The sequence below is a fragment of the Euprymna scolopes genome, chromosome 22, assembly GCF_053919585.1.
Source record: "Euprymna scolopes isolate OS-2025 chromosome 22, ASM5391958v1, whole genome shotgun sequence".
Lineage (NCBI taxonomy): Eukaryota > Metazoa > Mollusca > Cephalopoda > Sepiida > Sepiolidae > Euprymna > Euprymna scolopes.
Genome location: NC_136503.1, coordinates 33,569,302 through 33,594,465, shown reverse-complemented (window position 1 = coordinate 33,594,465; position 25,164 = coordinate 33,569,302). Strand labels below are relative to the sequence as shown.

Here is a 25,164-nt window from a genome sequence, read left to right as displayed (position 1 = left end):
AGAAGAGGAAGAAGAAATGCTATCGCTTTCCCAGACGCAACAGAACCGAACACGCGCATACAAACAAACTTATGCACGAACTAAAATGAATACAATTTGAGAAGGAAAATACGTGCGGTGAGAGCGAAAGAGAGGGAAAGGGGGAGGAACCCATTACACACACTGTGAACCCCGGATAATTGAAGGGAACTATTACAGGGATTTTTATCGTTCACACACACACACACACACACACACACACACACACACACACACACACACACACACACACACACACACACACACACACACAAACAAACAAACAAACAAACAAACAAACAAAACGAACTTGTCGAAAAAAATAGAAAAGATAGTGTTGTAGTGTATAGTGTGTGTTAAAGGTTCCAAATGTAAGCATAATGTTAAAATGTGTTAGATCGTTAAAAAACCCAATCGCCATGCTGTGTAATTCTTTCTTGCTATTTTGACGACGACGACGACGACAACGGAGGAGGTTCTTGTAGTGGATAGCGTGCTTTATAATTTTTCAAAGAAAGCAAGTAAACTGGTTATTGAACGTTCGCTTAATGATTTTTATCTTTTGTATTTCTCGATATTACATGACTGAAATGACCGATGCATTATGGCGGAATAATATGTCTCTTAGTGACGCCATATATCAATGTTAGTAACCGTTCGTTTATAAAGTGAAGAACTGGGTTTTGGAATATAAGAATTATCAGAGTTTAGAATGGACGAACCTTGGCGAGAGAAGCTTTATTATTCATGAAACAGAATTTGGAAACATTATGCTAGATCTATGTAAGTATGTAAGTATTACGGTCGGTGTAATAGAATCTGTGGAACGTGTAGAATTCTTCCCGGTTGTGGTAAAATTACATATTATGAGATAAAATAGGGACTCTTTCTTCTAACGATATTGCAATTTTCATAATGTTGCTCTAGGATGTAATGTAGTATTTTATTATCACGGCTTAATGGGTCTGAAATGATGTTTGAAAGATACATAAGATAGTAGCTATTAGCTTAGCTGTATTGAATTTGTATGTGGCATGTACTGTTTCAAACCTTCGACACCTTGAAGAGAAATTGCTGTGCCTACTTTATTAATATAGAGATGACAAGCATGACCCATACAAATTCAACGTAGGCTCTCTTCATTAAATTTGAAAGACTTTGAATTGCAGATAAGGGTTTTCTTTTCATAAATTAAATAATTTATTTTGAGATTTGTTTACAAATTTCTCTTTACAAATGTTGGTAAATAACGTTCTAACATAAAAGACTCAGCAATAACTCAAGCAATGGAAATGTATTTAACAGGTCAATCAATATCTACGAAACAGCCCTAAAAATAGTGAATACGAAATATTGATATCAAATATAAGCCAAAAAGCACCATAACTATAATAAAATTAAAGATAGAAGAAAAAGAAATATAATTTGGTATACGGCGCCATACAATCAAATGTTAAAAACAAAAATTGGCAAGAAATTTCTAGATCTCATCGAAAAGCACTTCCTCGTAATCAAGCCCTTACACAAAAGTTTCAATAAAATAATCTTAAGTTATCATACAACTGCTGCGAAAATTTAGAGATGATAATTAAAGCACATTATAACAAAATATTAAATAAAAGCAATGAAAAGAACAACAAAATAAACAATAAAAAAGTGGACACCATGACAAAAATAAATCTAACACAAAGAACACATATGTAACTAGTAGAAATAATAATAATAATAATAATAATAATAATAATAATAATAATAATAAACCAACCCCAGACAAGGACAACCATACTAGAAATAAAAATAAAAATACTAATAACGAACACGATAAATGCAACTGTAGATACCGAACTCTTTGCCCACTTCAAAATAAATAAAAGCATAGTTTACCAGGCCACAATATTTGCGAAAGAAAACTCGAATAACAAGAAATATTACGTAGGTATGTCTTTCTTATATTTCAAAACCTGATATTATGACCACAAAAGTACATCAAAAAAATTAAAAAAACACCGAATGAAAACAACTCTAGCAAACAAATACTGGGAACTCAAAGTCAGCGGACGTTCGCCGGTATTCGAATGGAAAATAATAAGACAAGTAAACACATGTAGAGACCTATACGATCCATGTAGATTATGGCTTCATGAAAAATTTGCTATCCTATATTTTAAAGAACTCCAACATCTATTAAACTGTAGGAGAGAAATAGCGAACAATTGTGTCCACAGGATAAACTTTATTTGTTACTAGACTACCCGTGACCCGTTATGAGCGTGACACTTGTGGCGTAAAGAAAATAGTTTTTTATGTCATAACAGAAACATTTCTATGAAAGTATATTAAAATAAAAAAGAATATAGATATATTTCTCTAAGTCATTCTGTTTATAATTTTTTATTCTAGAAAAAAAAACTTACAGCCATTGAATTATAAGTGGTTTGCCATACTTATAGGTAAGTGTGAACTGAATAGATACCATAATACTTTAAGTTAAATTCCAATTTTGATATATCTTTTAATTTAAACGGGAAAAATAAAACAAAACAATTGGGACGCTGAAAACGTATACAGTAAAACAATATGCTCTTATGATTGTCAACGGGTTAAGTAGATTTATTTGTAAGAAAAATGCGTTATAATAACTTAAGGGTAATACGGAAATGAACGATATAAAAAATGAAATTATTAACAATTGTTTATTTGGATGATTTAAACGCGAAAAAAGTTGGGACAGTAAAAACGCACACAGTGAAACTACGTTTTATTGTCACGCTGATTATTTAGTATAATATATATTGTATATATGAAGCAGGTCGATGATTATACGTATTATTTGTAATCACGTTTTTCGTTTGCTTCCAATATCTTGGATTTTTTTATTCAATAAATTTAAGATATTCGTTTTTCTAAGGACGTCCGTTTGTTCGAACGAAACCGGTCCAGCGATTTGTGTATATTTATTTTCGCTTTTATGGGTTTATGTTTATGTACGCATGCACAACCGGAAGTCGTAAACCGGATGTTGGGTTACAACACCAGTTACAAGGGCATTTTAGTTTTATAATTATATAGATTGTTGGGTTATCCGTTTCTTACACTGTATTTAGTAGGTTTCTTTTGTCATGTAAACTATAAGTACACCGATATAATTCATAAGTTGTTTTATGAAAACTTCTTCTCCAGAATACATCATTTTTCCTTATTTTCAATACCGATACCAGGGGAAAGGGGGGATGAGGTTAGAGAAAAATAATTAAAACTAATGTCCTCATTTACTTGCATCCCCACGAGGGCAGAGTTAGTCAGACACGAGGCCAATTTTCCATGTGAGCAAAATTCATCATCCCATATATTATCTGCTCCTTTTTGTTTGTTTATAAAATTTAATCGGTGTTGCTCTGGATTTGTTATAATTATACCATAGCAAGTGTGTTTAATTGCCTGCGAAACAGATTTTCTTTATAATTTATTTGATATCTTAAATTAAAAATGGTCACTTTTTACGGCGTGACCCAGCGTCGTTTAACCCATAACAAAAAATGAAGACCTACTTTTTGGGGGCCTCATACGTTTAAACAGTCTTTATAAATAATCTGAAAGAAGAAATTTTGAAAAAATAATTAACATTTTAGCGTGGGAAATCACTTTTCTATATAAATTTAACGTAAAATGAGCACCCACTTTTTGGCCAGAAAGCGTTCAACGAGACATGTCATCTCTAGCAGTTTTTCAAGTTTGGTGATCGTAGGGGTGGGGGGCAAAACAAGAGAAATACATTTTTTTTGTTTTTTTTTTGGTGGTGGGAGCGGGAATTACATTTGAAACATAAAATAACTATAAATTTAATTAATTTATATGAGATCATTCTGTACTTTCATCTAACAATTTTATAAACAAAACGAACCTCAAAATATGACAAATTCAATTTGTTTTGTTGGGGGAGGGGAGGGTTACATTAGAAATATAAAATGACGAAAAATTTAAATTAATTGTCTTTGGAATTAATTTTTGGTAGATTTTTTTTCCGATCGCACGGGCATTTGCAGCTATTTTTGCTGAAACAAAAGTTGTAATGATTTATTTTTAATCATTTTTTTGTTGGGGGTGTTCTTTCCAGTGCTCAATATCCGGAGAATAGTTTATTCTCTTTGTAGCCTTACTGCCGAAATATTTGGTGAAGAGGGTATCACGTACTTCTTCATTTTTGGGCGATTACATTTGCATGTTTTCATCCGTTCTTTTATTTTTGTTGTGGGGGTATCCACGTTGCCCATGATGAAAAGGATTAGTATACAGGTGTGCTTCAACCGGAAATTTATGTCACACCAGGCAACGCTGGATACACATGCTAGTATATATATATATATATATATATAACCTAAAACAACAAACACATTTAACCTAGGTTTAAAATAGGTCAGAACACTAGATATCTACGTTCCCCGCTAAAATAGCACACACAAAGGAAGGGGTGAACCGGAGGTCAACTGGACCTTTGTTCTGAAAGTACCTGCTCAATGGCTGATTAGAAAGGGTGTGGTGGAAACTAGGAAGCTGATTGGCTAACTAAAAACTGAAGAGAATGTGCGTATATAAAAACGCGAGACTACAACTCCTTGCATAATCCTGATGAATCCTACCGTGGATGAAACGCGTAATATTCTGTGTAGCTTAATTGCCATATATATTTTGTAACTAACTAACTATATATATATATATATATATATACATAACGAATAAAACAGTTATAAGCTTTTATACTTTTCGTATTCTTTTTATATATTTTCACACACACACACACACACACACACACACACACACATATATATATATATATATATATATATATATATATATGCATAATAGGCATTTGAGGAGAAATAGTTACGGGCACTGATTTTTGGTCTAGTGGTTAGAGCTGCCGATGGTTGTAGGTTCGATCCACGGCTGGGAAATGGTGTATGTCTAGTCGCACATGAGTTGTGATACAACGAAGCAGTACTGTATGTCGATGACTAATAAGCTCCCCTCTTAGTGTTAAGCATTTTGTAAATATATTTTCACCCGACGCGTATTTAAGCGAATAAGCGAAGCCCACAGTTTGTTTGTAAACAAACTGACAGTTTGAGCCCTCTGCGACGGGCAAATGCTAATGTAATAGGCATTTGGGGAGAAATATTTACGGCCACTGATTCTTGGTCTAGTGGTTAGAGCTGCCGACTGTCAACACGATGGTTGTAGGTTCGATCCACGACTGAGAAAAGCCGCACTGATGAGTTGTGATACCATGAAACAGTACTGTATGTTGATGACTCTCTCTCTCTCTCTTTCTATATATATATATATTTACTTGAACCATAAATCAGTTTTATACACTGATCGTCTTATCCTGGTTTAAGAAATTATTCATATAAAAAATTGTCCCATTAAATTTTTTTTTCAACTAGAACTTTCCATCTATCTATAAAATTAAGAAAGTTTAAGCTTAATGAATGTTTTTTCAGAGCATATATATTCTAATATAATAGCTTTCAAAGTTCCAACATCAAGTCTCCTCAGTTGCTAGTTTATTATATTTCAAAAGGAAAATTATTATAATATTGTTTAGTTTGCAACTAACAAGTCAACAAAATTATGTCTTTGTCGCATTTTTAGTGGTTTACTCATCAGATATTAAATTATTGTAATATATATATGATCGGCCTATTTGGATGAAAACTTCTATTTGGAGTGAACGTGTGATCATCACGACACACGAACTTAAAATTCTATCATCAATTGATGTATTGCACAAGAAGAAAAAGAAACATGCTTTTAGTAAAATAAATAAATATTACTTACCTATAGAGTAGAATATAAGGTAAAATGAGAGTGCGACAACTGCAGCCCACGAGAACGATATGGGACAATAGTTATAAGCCCATTTCCTGGAATATTTCTGAAGAGCTAATGTTGAGTTACATGCTCCTAATTCAGATATCAGACGAGAAGTGTCGCTGACTGGAAGACAAGTTCCGTTATTCACGTATGGTTTATTTTCATAACAAAAACCACACGCGACATCGTTGATACAGTCATTACATCGGCTGAAACGAGAACCATTATATCGTTTGAGAAATATCTACACTTATTGAAATAGGTTGATCAATATAACAGTTACGTGAAGAGTAAAGTTTACATACCTGCACTACCCGTATCACACGATAATCTACAGAAAGCCATCCGTTGATATTACGCCGTTAGAAGTTAGAAGGCTTTAAAGTTTACATGATTACTGAATCTGAATCAAGTAGCCATCTTCATTTAGCAGATTTTAACGGAAACAAATGTGGCTACTTTGCTCAAAATCGATATTTACACGTAATTTACATGCGTATAGCTTCTATTGATTATTAAACATTTTTAACGTAAACAGAAGACGAATGAGTATCTAAAGCCAAATTAATTATTTTTGATTAATTGCTAAACTGTATTGCCTTTTAAATACGTTATATGTTGGCCATAGTAGTGTTTACCTATTACTATATATTATGCTACATATTAGGGACGCTACATCAGTTGCGATTAAACTAGCTGGTGTGAATTTTCACAAGGACAACGTTTAGTGCATTTCAAGGTAACCTTAATCTACAAACAATCGTTCCCAGAGAAAGTTGACGTATATTTAAGGCAGGGAGAAGAGTTTAGACACTATAGACAAAATAGGAGTCAACCGATGACGAATGATGTCATGTTTTTCGGCGAGAAAAAAAACCTATGCGTGTTTAATTAGTATCTCGGTGGAAGCCATGCGAACAAGTCATATAAGAAATTTGTAATCCAAGACGAATGTTACTTTGATGTTTGTCCGCACGCGTCACTCATTTTGTTAAGTTAGAAGATTAAGTTTAAAGAAGTAAATAACTGGCTAAGATAACATTAGTCTCTCACTCCTGAATAAATTATCCAAATAAAATCATATATGAACACTTTTGTCAAATGTCGAGTTGTTTACTTTTTGTCTGAAAACAGATTTACTCATCTTAAGTTAAGTTTAAAAATAAATCGCTAGGTACGATAATATAAGTCCCTCACCCCGTAGTATATTCGCTCCAAATATAAACATATGTGAAAACTCTCGGTGAATGTCGCCTTGTGTATTACTTTCAACATGAAAAAGAGATTTATTTATCTTAGTTGAACAGCCGTAAGATTTATATATTTTCTTGAATAAAACTGTGTAAAGGATTTCAATCCAAATTAAAATAAGGATTCTAGACATCTGGTTCAGTATCATTATATTTGGATTTTAATTTTCGTAAGAGGACATAATAGTGGTTTTGTTGAGGGAATTAATTTTAACCTTCCTGGGACGGAGCGTCCCTTCATCGCCACTCTTCATGGAAATGCCCGATTAAACTTTCTGATGCATGTATGTTGGTTCGGAAGAATCGTTTAATTAATTGTTTTTTAAAATGTTTACTTATTTAACAGATTTTAATGTTTTTTGTTTCATTCCTGAAAGACTATTGACGTTGACCATTTTCCTATTTGGATTAGTAGTACTAATAATAGTAATGTATTGTATGGTCGGCGGTATATAAACAACGCCCATTTAACAGATGTTTGTTTAATGTTGTGATATATACAGTGTGACGTCTAGTGGTTAAATGAATGTATGTGTCGGTTTTCACACATAATAAATCAGTTCATTAACATTCAGGCTCTGTCGGTGGCGCATTAGAATACGCCGACTGCCTCCCTGCAGAGGTTAAAAGTCCCTCAATGGGGGTCCTGGATATGACCTTAAACTATATCCAGTGGTGAGGTCCCAGCTTGTGGACTTTGGGGAGTGTGGAGCCACCCTTTGATTACCATTGTTCCCAGGTCCACTCTGACCCGGAGTGGTAGTACCTGTTAGGGTCCCAACTATGGGTTAAATAGAAACGGACGTGAAAACAACAAATATATTCTATTAAAAAAAATTTTCTTCAAAATCTTTGGATTCGGCATTAAATAACCCGAAAAGGGTTGATATGCCGTAAAACAAAAACAACCAACCAATCAATCATTAACATTCAATCTGTCTCTCGCAGGTAAAAACTAATATATCTCTCAGTTGTGTCTTTGTCTCTTCTCATTAATCAAGTTTATCAGCAAACAACAATAGGATATGTATTTTGTATAACTTTATTGTTGAATTGCAATTGGGGCCGCAAGACATTGTAATTTTCTACATTATATTAAAGTCGCATTTATTCCAGCTTTCAAACGGCTGAGACGATATCTTTCGTGTAAACTTGTCCGAACTTTCCCGTCTGACGTCAGACACTAAAGTAAGCTGCACCTTTCTAAATATATTTCTCGTTATGTCATTAACTTACGTAACATTACTATTAACTAAAATTATATTCACTGTTTGTGGTTTTAGCATTCCTGTGTTAACATTACTTTTAACTTTAAAGTGTGTATAATTTGGTATTAGTGCACCCTTTGAACCAGACGTAACTCAGCGTCCACTCGGCTTTCTCCGGTAATGACGTCAACAGCTCGGGTTTAGCTGTGGTCTGACATAACATGACGATCACCATATCATAACGCCACGCGCTTAGTTTCAACTCAACGCGCGTGCACGCAAATGCTTCTGCCGAGCAGCAGACGAGAAAAGAGATAAATTTTGGAAGCGGAAAAAAATCAAATAAAAAAAGGCACCATTTCTTACATGCAAGTCAGTAAGAAAGAAAAGAGCAAAACATGAATTTGACCGTCTTGGGCCAACAACTGCTGACACCAAAGGCTGTAAATTGACTTTTGTCAGATGCTGAAACTACTGGCTAAAATAATATTATGTGCAACACGCGGGAACAAGTGCAGCATAGCAAAAAGAAAGAGAGAGAGAGAAAGCATTACCGACGGCTATATATATATATATATATATATATATATATATATATATATATATATATATATATATATTTAAATAAGGGAGTAGTCACCAACAATGTGTATTTTTTAACATTATTTTATTATTCCGTGTCTTGGTTTTTCATTGAGAATTATGTTTGGGGCATTGTAATAATGTTTTTAAGTCATTGAAATCGTTTACGCGCGTTTCAGACGGTCTGTGATGCGTCCTCGTCAGAAATTATTTTCAAATGTGTTGGAGATGTAAAAATGGCGATTTTCGTAGGTAATGTGTAGTTTTTCCAAGGGGTGGAGGCTTGTAAGTGTTTATTATTCATTGGTATGCTGAATTTTTATTGCTCTTTTATTGTAATCGAAAGTTTTATTTATTGAATAAATTTATTGATTTTAATTTTATACACACATATATAGATATACACACCGACACATGCAAACACACACACACACGCATATATGTATATATGTATGTGTGTGTATGCGTGTGTGTGCGCGCGCGCGTGTGTTTAAATTTTATGAAAAAGTAAATATTTACTTACCTGTATGTGGAACAGGAGTTGTTAAAGGAAATACTTGAAGTGTTCACCCAAGGGGAATATATGGTAGCAAAGAGAAACGTGGTGGCCAAACAAAAACAGCTTACAGACACACCTGCAAGAAAGAAGATAAGAAAGTAGAACAAATAAGTGTGAATATTTAATCTGCGCATTAATCGAATAAAAGGTTATTTTAAACATGAACGTTATCGATAGAGTGACAGAGCCTCGAAGAATAGAGAGACAGGCACCCATCTAAAAATAAAACGTGCATCGAGATGAAAACGGTACTTCAAATGTATGCGCAAGCCAAGAGACAAACTCTGGACGGATACAAAAGGCATATTACGCGTATCTTGAAATAAAACCGGTATTGTGATGAAAATGCTATTGCAGATGAATGCCTGACTAACAGTTAGAGATTTGGTGGATGAAGAGCAAGGGCTATGTAAGAATAAAAAAGTGAAAAGTCTATTTTAAATGTGTTGGACAGACAGAATTTCAACGGCATATCTCGCGATGAAGACTTTTCATATTTAATCTCGACATACGTCTCGATAGACAGATTATCTTATAAATATGCGTGGTCGCTTCTAAACATATCCTAATTCTGAAGTTATCAGCATTTATGAATTGTTGAAACAATGATACCACCTATGATGCACTAAATTTATGTATTTCCGATATTGCCATACAACATGTCTAAACTTGTCTGTTTGTCACTTATAAGCTCTATTGCTACTCGTCAAATTTACGAAAATAATGTCACGGGGGATCCTTGTCATATGCGTTGCTATTACGACTATTACCGAGAAAATTAAGCACGTATTAGCTATGAAATTATTGCTTTTTATTGTGCCAGACACTTACAGAAACACTTGGGATGCCATATGTGTTTAGGGTATAAGATACGTACGATTAAGCAATCAGGTCTTCAAGAATTATACATCAGTACAAAACATTTAAAATTTAAACTTCTTCATTTTTTTTCTTCTTCATTTTCTTCTTCTTCCTCCTCTTCTTCTTCTTCTTCTTCTTCTTCTCTCTCCCCTTCCTCTATTAAGACTCGATATGTTTTCGTAAATAATATCACGAAGATGACCACCACCAGCACTACTACTACTACTACTACTACTACTACTACTACTACTACTACAGAATATTTTATAAGGTTTGAAACAACAGCTTAGAATTGCGCAGGATTTGGCATAAAAATACTTAAAATTCTGAGCATGCATAGGATGTAAAAGCGATACTTGTAAAAATCACATGCGTTCTTGTTATCATCCTATTTAAGGGGTCATAAGGAAAACATAGCGGGAATAGAGTAACAAAATACAGAAGTGAGGGTTAGCCCACAGGATATGAACTCCCGCCTTGCGGCTTTGTCTTCCGGTTTTATTGTGCATGGATCAATTCATTCGTAGATAACACAGGCAATTCCACCACAACAGTCCTTCCATATGTAGAAATCAACATTTCTATAAATTTTAAATAATTTTTTTTTCTGTAGATATTATTGATCATCATATTAAATCCGGGTCAATTTTCAATTTACTTCAATTTATTTTACAATGAAAATAAAACAAGTATACTTTCGTTGCTATTTAGGGAAATGTTGGTAGAACTTCACAAAGAAGAGGATACAGTAGTTCAGCACTTGTCAAAATTCACCTTAAATTGTTGCGTTTTTATTTCTTTAGGAAACATATTCCAAGGTCCTGTGATTCTGAACGAAAAACACGACCCACTTTTGATTCAATCAAAATCAGCGTTGAAATAGTTTCTTAAAGTGTCCATGCAGACGACTTTCTGCTGCAGAAATAAATAATACGTCCTGGTGTTAGCCAAAATTAGATTATTGCGTAATCCTTAGTGCTCAAAGAGGAAAGGAATAAATCTCTTGAAATATATTTTTAATAATAAAAATAAACATTTTTAAAACGCTCACTCTTCCAGCAATAGCAGAATTAAAGAATATAAATCTAAATCTATATAAATAAAAATGAAAAAAATATGTTTGTTCGTAATCGATAATAGGAAATACTACTGAACAGATTGCCTTGACATTTTGCGATAGCGTTTTTATCTAACCCAGGCGTGTTTTTGTATAATTACTTGCGGTTCTACCTGGCTTTGCTCGGGACCGTATAAACAATGAGAAAATTGAAGTTGATTTTGAACATATTTGTTATTCTTCGGATAGAGGGATTTTTAATGTCCATGTATCATTAGCTTTTTCGAGCAAATGAATATTTTACCTATCCTAGGACGGGTATTACACGTATCAAATAATTGTACCTTATCTAGGATAAGTAATTTATATCATATATATGAAATAATGTTTCCTTTGCGGGGATGGGTAATATACAACACATTTTAAAATAATTTTACATACCCTCGGACGGGTAATTAAAAACATAGATGAAATAATTTGACATAATATCGGCAGGTATTGTACAACATGTTAAATAATTTCTTTTACCACCAAGGCTACCATAATTTTAAGAAAACTGAAACAATTTTTAGAAAGTAGCTCGGGACCGTATAAACAATGAGAAAATTGAATTTGATTTTGAATATATTTGTAATTCTTAGGAGCGAGAAATTTTTAATGTCTATGTATCATTTGCTATTTCGAGCAAAAGAATATTTCATCTAGTTAGGACGGGTATTAGACGTATGAAATAATTGTATCTTTCCTAGGGTAGATAATTTACAGCATGTATATGAAATAATTTTACCTTTGTAAGTACGGTGAATATACAACACATATTTCAAATAATTGTACCTTTGCAAGGACGGTAAATATACAACACATATTTAAAACAATTTTACCTACACTAAGACAGGTAATTTAAATAGATATATTAAAGAATTTCACAAACTTTTTTTTACCTCAAAGCGGACATTACTTTCTCCAACTTAACCCCCAAAAGAAAACTCAAGAGCACGTTTAAAATTAACATAATCATGTTTCTTTCTACCCACTACTACAACCATCACATCGTTCCCGGATGAGTACATAAAACAGTTTAACAAATATAGACCCCTCTATAGAAACTGGCTTAGGAAACTTTCATAGAAAACCAGCAATATATATGTATTAATCTAATTGTGAAATCATTAACTGTTTAAGTCATATCTGGAATCGACTTCACAAATGAAGTAATTTGAGATAGAAAATTGTTTAAGCCATTTCCGGTACAAACTTTATATTTCACCACCCTCATTTAATCCAGGGTGACGCTGGTTATTCTGATAATATATATTTGCCCCTATCTCATTCAATCCCGGGCAACGCCAGGAATTTTGCTTATATATATTTCCATCAATCTCCTTCAATCCCGAGCGACGCCGGGGATATTGCAAATAAGTTATCTCACGTATCTCATGCAAGCTTGAGTAATGCCAGATATTCGGCTTTTGTATAAGTGCAGCTATCTAATACAATCACGGGCGACGCCAAGTATTCATCTATTCTGTATTTGTAGCTATATCATTTAATCTCAGGCGATGCCAGGTATTCTGTTAGTATTTATCTGCACCTGCATTTTTAAATCCTTTATATTTCCACAAATCTCATTCAATACGGGGCGATGCAGGGTATTCTGCTCATATATATTTCCACCTATCTCATCCAATCCCAAGCAACGCCAGGTATTTTGTTAATATATATTCTAACCTATTTCATTCGATCCCGGGCAACGCCGAATGTTCTGCTAGTATATATCTCAATCAATCCAATTAAATCCTGGGCGACGCAAGGTATTCTGTTTCTGCTAATATATATTTGTATCTATCTCATTGCATCCCAGGTGCCCATATATTCTGCTTGCATATATTTGCATGTATCTCACTCAATCCCGGAGGATTCCGGGTAATCTGTAAGTATATATGTGTTGACGTATGTCGTTGAATCCCATAATTCTTGGATATGTTACAAATTTCCACAATCATTTTTCATAATTAAACCCATATGTCTTCCCACTCTTACTAAAATAATAACTTTGATACATTTCACATGTAAGCATTTTTTCATAATTCTTGGCTTTGTTACTAATTTTGACAATTATCTTCACGATTGAATTTACATTACCCCCCCCCCCTCGTACTAAAGTAATAACTTTGATATATTGTCTGGGCTGTTTATTTTATTACAAACACACCAATAAAATAAATCACATTTCATCATTTTTCATAATTTTTGGATATGTTACTTATTTCGACAATCATTTTTAATAGTTTAACCAACATAATCGCGCCTCTATTACTAAAATATCAACCTTGAGACATTGTCGGGCTGGTTATTTCATTACAAACACACCAATCAAATAACTCACATTTCAACACTTTTCATAATTCTTGAATATGTTACTAATTTCGACAATCATGTTTCATGAGGTAATCCATATTATCGCACATCTCTTACTAGAATAATAACTTCGAGACATTGTCTAGCTGGTTCTTTCATTACAAACACATCAATCAAATAACGCACATTTCATCATTTTTCATAATTCTTGGATATGTTACTAATGTCGACAGTAATTTTTCATAAAATAACCCACATAACCCCCCTCTTCTTACTAAAGTAATAGCTTTGAGACATTGTCTGGCTGGTTATTAAATCAAATAACACAAATTTCATAATTTTTCGTAATTCTTGGATATGTTACTAATTTCCACAATCATTTTTTATGATTTAACCCACATAACACCACCCCTCTTTCTAAAATAATAAATTTGAGACTTTATCTGGGCTGTTTGTTTAATTATAACACACAAATCTAAAAACTTTTATTTCATCACTTTTCATAATTCTTGGATACGTTAATAATTTCGACCATCATTTTTCATGATTTAACCCACATAATCCCCTTCCTCTTACTAAATAACTTTGCTACATCGATCTACATAAAGCATTTTATATTCCCAAGTAGTCACCGATCTGATAATGACCAGACTCCATGTTGCTTAACTTTAGTGATCTGCATAAATCACTTGGTAATCCCAAGTAGTCACCCATCTTAGAATGACCAACGTCATTGTTGCTTAACTTTGGTGATCTACATAAAGACTTTTGTATTCCCAAGTAGTCACCCATCTGATGATGACAGACTGTATGTTGCTTAATTTTAGTGATCTACATAAATCATTTTGTAATCTCAAGTCGTCACCCATCATAGAATGACCAACCTCATTTTTACTTAACTTTAGTGTTCTACATAAAGCATTTTGTATTCCAAGTAGTCACACATCTTAGAATGACCAACCTCATTGTCGCTTAACTTTGGTGAGCTACATAAAGCATTTTGTATTCGCAAGTAGTCACCCATCTGATAATAGCCAGACTCCATGTTCCTTAACTGTAGTGATCTGCATAAATCATTTGGTAATCCCAAATAGTCACCCATTTTAGAATGACCAACCTCATTGTTGCTTAACTTTGTTGATCTACATAAAGCATTTTGTATTACCCAGTAGTCACCCATCCGATGATGACCAAGACAATGTTGCTTTACTTTGTTGATCGACAGAAAGCATTTTGCATTCCCAAGTAGTTACCCATCTGATTATGACCAGACTCCATATTGCTTAACTTTGTTGATCTACGTACAGCATTGGGTATTTCCAAGTAGTAACCCATCCAATAATGATTAGGCTACATATTGCTTAACTTTGGTGATATACATAAAGCATTTGATATTGCCAAGTGGTCACCCATCTGATAATGATCATACTCCATGTGGCTTAACATTAGTGATCTATATAGAGCATTTTGTATTCCAAAGTAGTCACCCATCTGATAAGGACACGGCCATATGTTGCTTAACTTTCCATGTAGTCAACCATCTGATAATGACCAAGACAATGTTGCTGAACTTTGGTGATCTATACAAAGCATTTGGTATTCCCAAGTTTTCCCCCATTTGTTAATGACCAAGAATATTTTGCTTAACTTGGTGGTCTACATAAAGCATTTGGTATTCCCAAGTAGTCACCCATCTGATAATGACCAAGACAATGTTGCTTTACTTTGGTTATCTACATAAAGCATTTGGTATTCCCAAGTATACACCAATCTGATAATGACCAATATAATGTCGCTTAACTTTGTTGATCTACATGAAGCATTTGGTATTTCCAAGTAGATACCTATCTGATAATGACCAGCCTACATTTTGTTAAACTTTGTTGATCTACATAAACATTTGGTATGTCCAAGTAGTCACCCATCTGATAATGACCAGTCTACAATTTGCTTAACTTTGGTGGTCTGCATTAAGCATTTGGTATTCCCAAGTAGTCACCGACCTGATAAATGCCAGACTCTATGTTGCTTAACTTTGATGATCTTCGTAAAGCTTTTGGTATTCCCAAGTAGTCACCCATATGATAATGACAACAATCAATGTTGCTTAACTTTAGTGATACACATCAATTATTCTTTATTCCCAAGTAGTCACCTATCTGAAATAACCAAGACAATGGTGCTTAACTTTGGTGATCTACAAAAAGCATTTGGTATTCCCAAATATCACCCACCTGATAATGACCAAGACAATGTCGCTTTACTTTGGTTATCTACATAAAGCATTTTCTATTTCCAAGTAGCCACCAATTTGTTAATGACCAAGACAATGTTGCTTAACTTTAGAGATCTATACAAACCATTTGGTATTCTCAAGTAATCACCCATCTGATAATGACCAAGACAATGTTTCTTAACTTTGGTGAGCTACATAAAGCATTTTGTATTCCCAAGTAGTTACCCATTTGATAATAACCAAGACAATGTTGCTTAACTTTGGTTATCTACATGAGCATTTAGTATTCCATAGTAGTAACGCATCTTAAAAATTGTCAAATTGGACCTGTAGTGCAGAAGCACCTTCAAAATTGTTAGGTCCAACCCATACTGCACAAGACCTTCAAAATTGTAAAATCGGACCTATACTGCACAAGCACTTTCAAAATTATCGAATCAGACCTATACGACAGAAGCACCTTCAAAATTTTTCAAATCAGACCTATACTACACAAGCACTTCAAACCTTTGCAAATCGGACCTATACTGCACACACACAGTTAAAATTGTCAAATCGGACCTATACAGCAAAAGCATCTTCCAATTTTTGCAAATCGGACCTATACTGCACAAGCACCTTCAAAAATTTTCAAATCGGACCTATACTGCACAAGCGCCTTCAAAATGTTTCAAATCGGACCTATACTGCCCAAGCACCTTAAAAAATTTTTCAAATCGGACCAATACTGCACAAGCTCCTTCAAAATTATAAATCGGACCTATAATGAACAAGCACCTTCACAATTGTCAAATCGGACCTATACTGCACAAGCACCTTAAAAATTGGCAAATCGGACCTATACTACACATGCGCCTTCAAAATTGTCAAATCGGACCTATACTGCACACGCACTTTCCAAATGATCAAATTAGACCTATACTGCACAATGACCTTCAAAATTGTTAAATAGGACCTATACTTCGTAATGACCTTAAAAATTGTCAAATAGGACCTATACTGCACAAGCACCTTCAAAATTTTGTCAAATCCGACCTATACTACACAAGCACCTTCAAAATTTTTCAAATCCAACCCATACTGCACAAGCACCTTCAAATTTTTCAAATTGGACCTATACTGCACAAGCACCTTTAAAATTGTCAAATCGGACCGATGCTGCACAAGCACCTTCAAAATTGTAAAATCGGACCTACACAGCACAAGCACCTTCAAAAGTATAAAATAGGACGTATACTGCACAAGCACCTTCAAAAGTATAAAATCGGACCTATACAGCACAAGCATCTTCAAAATTTTGCAAATCTGACTTATACCGCACAAACGCCTTAAAATTTTTCAAATCGGACCTATACTGCACAAGCACATTAAATTTTTTCAAATTGGAGATATACTGCACAAGCACCTTCTAAATTGTTTAAATCGGACCTATACTGCTCAACCACCTTCAAAAGTGTCAAATGGGACCTATACTGTGCAAGCACCTTAAAAATTTTCAAATCGGCCTATAATGTACAAGCAACTTAAAAATTGTCAAATTAGACCTATAATGCACAAGCACCATCAAAAATTTTAAAATCGAACCTATATTGCACAAGCCCTTTTAAAATTGTCAAATCGGACCTATACTGCACAACCACCTTCAAAATTGTCGAATCAGACCTATACTTCACCTATGTCATACAATCCCAGGCGACGCATGGTATTCTGCTCGTACACATCCACTTATGTCAGACAATCTCGGATGACATTGGCTGTTCTGCTAGTGCATATACACCTACTTCATCCAATCCTGGGCTATGCCGGGTATTTTGCTTGTACAGATATCCACCTATGTAATCCATCCCGGGCGATGCTGGGCATTTGGCTAGTACATATATCAGCCAATTTTTTCTAATCCCAGGCAACGCCAAATGTTCTGCTAAGAAAAATTCCATGAATTTTATCCAATTCCAGGCCATGTCGGGTAATCAGCTAGCATATATGTCATGCTAGTACTATGTCATACAATCCTGGGTGACGCTGGGTATTTTGCTAGTACATATACACCAATTTTATCAAATCCCGGGCTACGTCGGGTATTCTGCTAATACATCTTATCCAATCCCAGGCAACGCTGGGTATTCTGCTTGGAAACATTTCATGTATTTACACCTCTGGACAAAGCGGGGGAAGGCAGAGCGGTAGCTCTGGATATATCTAAGGCTTTTGACAGGGTATGGCATGAGGGTCTCCTCAGGAAGATTAGATCTTACGGTATCACTGGTAGAATACTTAACATAATTAAATCCTTCTTAGATAAGAGAAAAATCCAGGTAGTCCTCGACGGTCGCACATCTAAACAATATGATATAAATGCGGGAGTGCCCCAGGGTTCTATCCTTGGACCTCTATTGTTCCTGATATTCATAAATGACCTCCCCGACAACATTGCCTCTGAGATGGGTATATATGCTGATGACACTACACTCTATGGCAGACACGACAGGAAGACGAATGAACACATTTCTAAAGAAATGGCAGAAACACTAGAGGAAGACCTCCAATCTGTAGTGGGATGGGGACAAAAGTGGTTGGTCGCGTTCAATGCTGCCAAGACTAAACTAGTTTCATTCAATAATTACAAGAAACCCTCTCTACCACCAATAGCAATGGCCAACGACCCTTTATCTGAGAGTCCATCTTTCAAACTCCTTGGCCTAACGTTCACAGGAAACATGAGTTGGAACAATTACATTGAAGGCATTGCCAGGGCCGCTGCAAGAAAGGTAGGCTCTCTCTACCGTGCTAGAAAACTACTAACACCCGAAAGTATCCTGTACCTCTATAAGGCCACCATTCGCCCATGTATGGAGTATTGCTGCCACATCTGGGCTGGTGCATCTGCTACTAGTCTCTCGCTCCTTGACAAGGTTCAAAAGAGAGTCGCAAATCTGATAGGCCCTGAACTGGCATCTAAGCTTCAGCCTCTGTCCCATCGACGAAATGTTGCATCCCTCTGCCTGTTCTACAAGTATTTTAGTGGTGAATGCTCTGATGAACTGCAATCACTTGTGCCCCCACGACGCGAGCACCCTCGACAAACCCGACAGGCTACTAGATCCCACCCCCACACTGTAGAGGTCCCTAGATGTAAAAGATCTTTTTACTCCAATAGTTTCTTCCCCAGAACCGCAAGACTCTGGAATTCCATTCCAGGTCCCTGCTTCCCCAACAGTACTGACGTGCAGAAGTTCAAGTGTAACGTGAACCGACACCTTGCTGCCCAAATCCCTACATAGTACCCCAGTAGTTGTTGCCCCTGATAGTAGCCCCCTACACCAAAGTGGCAATTTGCCTTGTTTGGGGTGAAAATGTAATAAAAAAAAAAAAAAAAAAACCTACATCGGCAAATTATTTCAACCATTTTTTTCCAATCCCAGGCGACGCCGAGTGTTCTGCTAGGAAAAATTCCATGAATTTTATCTAATCCCAGGCTGTGATGTTTGGAATATGACATCTTGTCTTAATTTAATATACGAAAAATATATAATACACGTCTTTTTTTTTTTTACTTGGCCTTTTGGCTAAGATAAAAGTTTAGTATCTGTTCTTAGAATTAAAGCGGTTTCATCTTTCGGCCCCACCTCCTCCAGAAGAAAATAAAGAGGAGGTCATACCCGGGATCTCAAGTTGTAGAGAAAAAAAACGTTACTCGAAAATAAGGAGGATGTCACCAAATCCGTTAACTCTCATTTCGTATTATATTAAAATGTGTAAGTAAACAAACGCTGATTAACTCATATTATGCCTCCCACCTTCCTCCCTCTAAATAGAATCAGGTCATAGTGTAACTAATATAAAAAAAGAAAATGGCGGTTTGATTTTGTTTTGTTTTATTGTGAAAACAGGCATCGGCCGTCTCATGCTAAATATTTTTAAGCGTAATTTTTTTATTTACTTATCATTTTTGCTTATTATTTGAGGTTTAAATCTCGTATTTTACTATTTTTAAACTTTGGTAACGTTTTCATAACGTATAAGTTCATAGTTTAAGTTGTATGAGTGTTACATTTTTTTACCGATAACAATGCAATGTTTTTATATACAGATCGCCATTACAGCTTGCTGACATCAAGATCACGTGACATGACTCAGTGGCTTTTGAATACAGGGTGACGGCAAAAAAACCCCGGCCCCGTGTATACTTTATGTGGTAGAGTTGGGCCCGTTTTTTGGGGGTACTTATCAATCGATTTAAAAATACGTAATGTTTAACGTTAAAATGTCAGTTTTTTGCTTCCCCCTGCAGAAAATCGGTTAGCTAACCCAGTTCTAGTGGTCCTCTTGGGCCCAAATTTCAATATTTGTCATCCAGTGGGTGGAGCTTCAATATGATACCAAGTTTGTTAAGTTTTGTTCTGTCTGTCGAACGTTTTTAGCGGACATACAAACACACACACATTTTGTTTTTTATATATTAGAAGATAAAAAAATATTACAATGTTAAAAATATTTTTCGAAATCGTTTCTTTTCGGCAAAAGTCGTCCACTTTTGAACGTGACAAAAATTCGTTTTTTGTTTTCATTTTTTCCTTAACGATTGTTTTACTATGTGGCTTTGCACTAATATTGCTTATTTTCATACATTTACTAACAACAACAACAACAACAACAACAACAACAGCAACAGCAACAGCAACAACAACAACAACAGCAGCAGCAATAATAATAATTATAATAATAATAATAATAAAAATAATAACATTAAAATCATATTGCTTAAATAACGATTGTTACTTTACACGTATGTAATAACATTTTTACCAATCGTTCAAGAACAAAATAATTTCCACCCAAATCTACATATCATCACCAACCGCTGGCGTAATATAAATCTGGTTATTTGTTTATCCAAACCAAACTTTATATTTTCCTGTGTTTTCCAAAATCTCATTCGTCTTGTAGTTGTTTATTATTTCAGCTGTCAATCACTTTTCCCCAATCTAATTGTTTATTTTTCGAATCATAATAATCGATCCAGCGACCCTCCCTTGTTCAAATCAATTATTATTATTATTATTATTATTATTATTATTATTATTATTATTATTATTAATAATAATAATAATAATAATAATAATAATAAAGTTTTGACCCATGACCCTGCCTGCCACAGTTAACACAGATACTACGCTATGATCAAAGCCAAAGGGTCACAATATTACAAGACGTTGGTTCTTTTTTTAATTCTGTTAATTTTTTCTGGTGATTGTATGATATTTACATGTTTTATTCAGTATTTTCCCTGATAACTTTTTTATGCTGTGATAATCGGTGACGCACAGCGAAAACCAACGTCATGTTTCGAGCAAAACCAAACGGCCAGTTAGTTACGTCTGGTTCAAATTCCGCACAAGTAACAACATTTAAAGTTTTGCAAACGACCATCGAATTCATAAACTGAAATGGCGTATTCGGTGGAATCAAATGTGAAATGTCCTGTGAAAATTGTTGCTTCTATGTTGTTCATTAATTTTTTATCTGCAAGCCATGTACCATTGCAAAGCTTGGGTTGGTTTACACTTTGCAACATGATAATTGGTACACCAATTTTCAATTGCAATATATGCGATGGAATCACTGGAAAATCTAGTGAATTCAAAAATTATGTTAGATAATTAACCACTTCATCATTTTCCACAACAGGCGTTTCGAATTTTACACTAACAACCACAAAACGCGTTATTTTGTTTTCTCGCAATTGCGACGCAATTTAGTGACTTGGTCTTTTTTATTTAATTCATTGAACATATGAAGACCTTTTATTTTTTTCCAAAATGAAGCATTATCATTGGGCGATACTTTCAAATACATTTAACACGGAACTACCTGACAATGATAACGTTGAATATATTGAATATAATTGTTCTGTTGTAACACAATAGTAAAAGAAGAAAATCAAGTCGAGGTTGGTTTAACAAACGAAGTGTATTAACATCACAGGTACAAAGGTACGGGAATAAAATCATGTTGCCTTTTCTAGAGCGAAAATTTTATCATTTCCCCCGTTTACAGTTAACTGGATGCTAGCCTCGATTCTATCTTCAAGTGTTTAAATTCACAAGATTATATCAGGAATACTCTTTTGTGATCTCTCCCTTCTTCCAAAAAAAAAAAAAAAAAAACTTTACGCATTATCATGTGACCTTGTTCGAACAATCACGGCTTTTTATTCATCAGCCTACCCTCTTAATATTCTCAAACACTGAATGGTAATTTCCCAAGTGTGGTCAATCTAGCCACATTTACTTTATGTGACACGATTTGCAACATTCTTCACAATGAAAAACTTTACTTAATGCATTCGGTAAGACGATCTCAGACGATGGCATTGTGTTAGGATTGTATAGATGATAATTTAAAACAGTATAATAAGATATAAATATTAGGCTACAACCAGCGAACAGAATTGATTGGTCAGGTGTTCACGTTTATGTGGATATATTGAAAGTGGAAAAGTGGAGAACTGAGAGACCGGGGATAGAAAGCAATAGCTAGACCACCGCTGGTTGAGTGCAAAGAGGCTTATTGCCACCTGGAATTTTGTAAGCATCAGTGGTCGCCGCATACGAGATATCAATGGTAAGCGACTGTTATGGTAACGCAATTTAATCTGCAAATTTTATCGAAAAAGGTGGAGAGTACCATGTATCTGAGGATATTTTTTGTCACTCAGACTCCAGAGAACATCGCAAGTTGTTCTCAAGAAGAAATCCTAGATGCTGGCTTGTGTGACTACTTCCTGTGAGTGAGTAACTACTACTACTACTACTACTACTACTACTACTACTACTGCTGCTACTGCTACTACTACTACTAATAATAATAATACAACAACAACAACAACAAAAAGATTAATACTTTCTTTTCTCTTCGGTGCTAATAGATCACGTTTATATGGATATATTTAAAACTGATAATAATAATAAAAAAATATAATAATAATAATAATAATAATAATAATAAGAAGAAGAAGAAGAAGAAGAAAAGAAAAAATGAATACGTTTTAGTTTTCTCTTCGACGCTAATCAGATCAGCCATCGAAATATTTGTTCTCGCGGTTTCATCTTAGATCGTGCACAAACCAACGAAAAAAGACACAAAAAGATACACACTTTCACCTTAAATTTGGTACTGGCATTCTCTGCAGGACTTTATAACCAGTGTAACTAATAAAATAATACTTACCAAACAGAGTAAAAAGTAATAGAGTCCTTCTATTGACACGGTGCATCGCCCACACTCCGACAATTGAAAGCACAAAAGTAAGGAAATTAACAAGCCCAGTATCCAACATGGCGGATGTTACGTCACCAATGCCAGACATTTGGATGATCACACTGCTGTAGTATCTAGACATTAAGTAAAAAGAAGAAACGACTTAAGCATCTATATAAAATTGATAAATATGAAGACACATGATGAGTCTCCGTGAATCCAGGTGAGTAAAGTTATACTAATTGTAATTATAATGATATTACGGCTTATAACTGTAATAGTTTTTATTACAGGAAGCCCATAGAGCCTCAAAAAGACTTTAGATATATAATTTTTCATTATTTTGTTCGTCCTAAACGTATGTTTGATATCTAGGCCATTCGTACCGAGAAATCATTTTGACAATAGAGTACACCTGGCGACAAATTCAAGAAACGTTTATATATCTGCTGCAGCCTGTTGTCAAATATGATTCAAAGACTATATATTTTCTAAACATCAACCTTTGTCATGTCTCGATGTAAACACTCGTTAGCGATAAAAACACACGCAGATGATTATAAAAATATTTTGTTTATTCAAAAAAAACTTTTCGGTTTCCGAATGACAGTTTTGACATTACTGACGGCGTGCGTGGTGGGGTTTATGTATGGAGAAAAAGTGTCGTTTCTTGTAGTTGCTCTCCCTTTTCCTGTTGTCTCCGATTTCTTTTATTGGCCCAGATGACATCAACATTCAAACCTGCATTGTCCTGAAAATATCGGGTCATCTCATTGATACAATCTGCGAGGATTGTACATTCCACATTTTAACCTCATTTGACGTCATTTCCGGGCATCTACCCAGGCTTCTGACCGACTTTATTTTTTTAAGTAATTCCTGCGAATCTGGATTATCCAAAAAATTACAAAATAATCATGAGTGTTTCAGTTTCTGTCGGGCCGATTGTCGAGGTCGAGTCAAGTTTTTACCCAAGTTAACCCGACGCGAGCCTTCATCTAGACTTGTCTTAATCAAACCTATGCATAGTGTCTGGAAGAGTCCATTTAGTCATGAATAGGATGAATAGCCATCAATACCTAACAGATATCTTTAGAGTTAGCGTTACTTGTAAATTCTCCACCACTATTGTAAATAATCTTTTTTTCATCGTCTGTATACCTACGCCTTAATGGAACCTCTAAGAGCATATTGTCTTTTCAAGGACATATAACATAACACCACGTACTGCTTCATAGCTGGCTACAACATGATCTCTAAGTACTTGAAAAACTCATTGATCCTCGAGTGGAGAGGTGACAGAGGTCAAGTGGAAAATGACAAGAACTGAGAAACATGGGTGTTCCAAGTTCTAATCCAGTTGGTTCCACTTAGGTTGCTGGTAACTTTTATGCGGTCCCTCGTGTAAGTACTTGACTTCTTTCTAGAAAGAATTCTGACTTGAAAAATATCGAGGAACCTATGCAAGCGATGGAATCTTAGATTTATACGATATGATGATGGTGATGATGATGATCTTTAATAGGCCTTTGACCTTAATAAATAGTGACACATGAGTACAAAAAGTGAATGTCTTACATCATTGTATGAATGCCAGAAAACTCTGTAAACAGTACTAATCCACAGCCGACAATCAGAGTTCGCCTTATGGAACTGCTTTTAAGCATTTTCACAAGCAAATTGCCACCACCTACAAAATATTAAAAAAATATCATTCATATTACGACTGATTATTTTTACAGCGCGGAACGATCAATTTGTCGCTCTAACGAAAACAACACTACAGATTTATTTTAAAAATGTTATTGAAAAAAATCAATTACGGTAACTTGATTAGTAGTTGAGCTGACATCCATTCAATGTAACCGACTTCAGCCTCAATTACTGTCTCGATATGGGAA

General features: G+C 34.7%; 1 protein-coding gene across 1 annotated transcript in view; it reads right to left on the bottom strand.

Annotated features, from left to right (window-relative positions):
* The window catches only part of LOC145243781 (proton myo-inositol cotransporter-like), a 31,537-nt gene extending 6,588 nt beyond the window's left edge, over positions 1-24,949 (bottom strand). Inside the window, exons 1-4 of the mRNA XM_080106823.1 lie at positions 24,842-24,949; positions 23,234-23,397; positions 9,456-9,567; positions 5,857-6,101 (exon numbers count right to left, since the gene is read on the bottom strand). Coding sequence (XP_079962949.1) covers positions 5,857-6,101; positions 9,456-9,567; positions 23,234-23,397; positions 24,842-24,930 — 610 coding nt within the window. The 5' untranslated portion in view covers positions 24,931-24,949. The remainder of the gene's footprint in view (positions 1-5,856; positions 6,102-9,455; positions 9,568-23,233; positions 23,398-24,841) is intronic.
* Between the last annotated feature and the right edge of the window lie 215 nt (positions 24,950-25,164).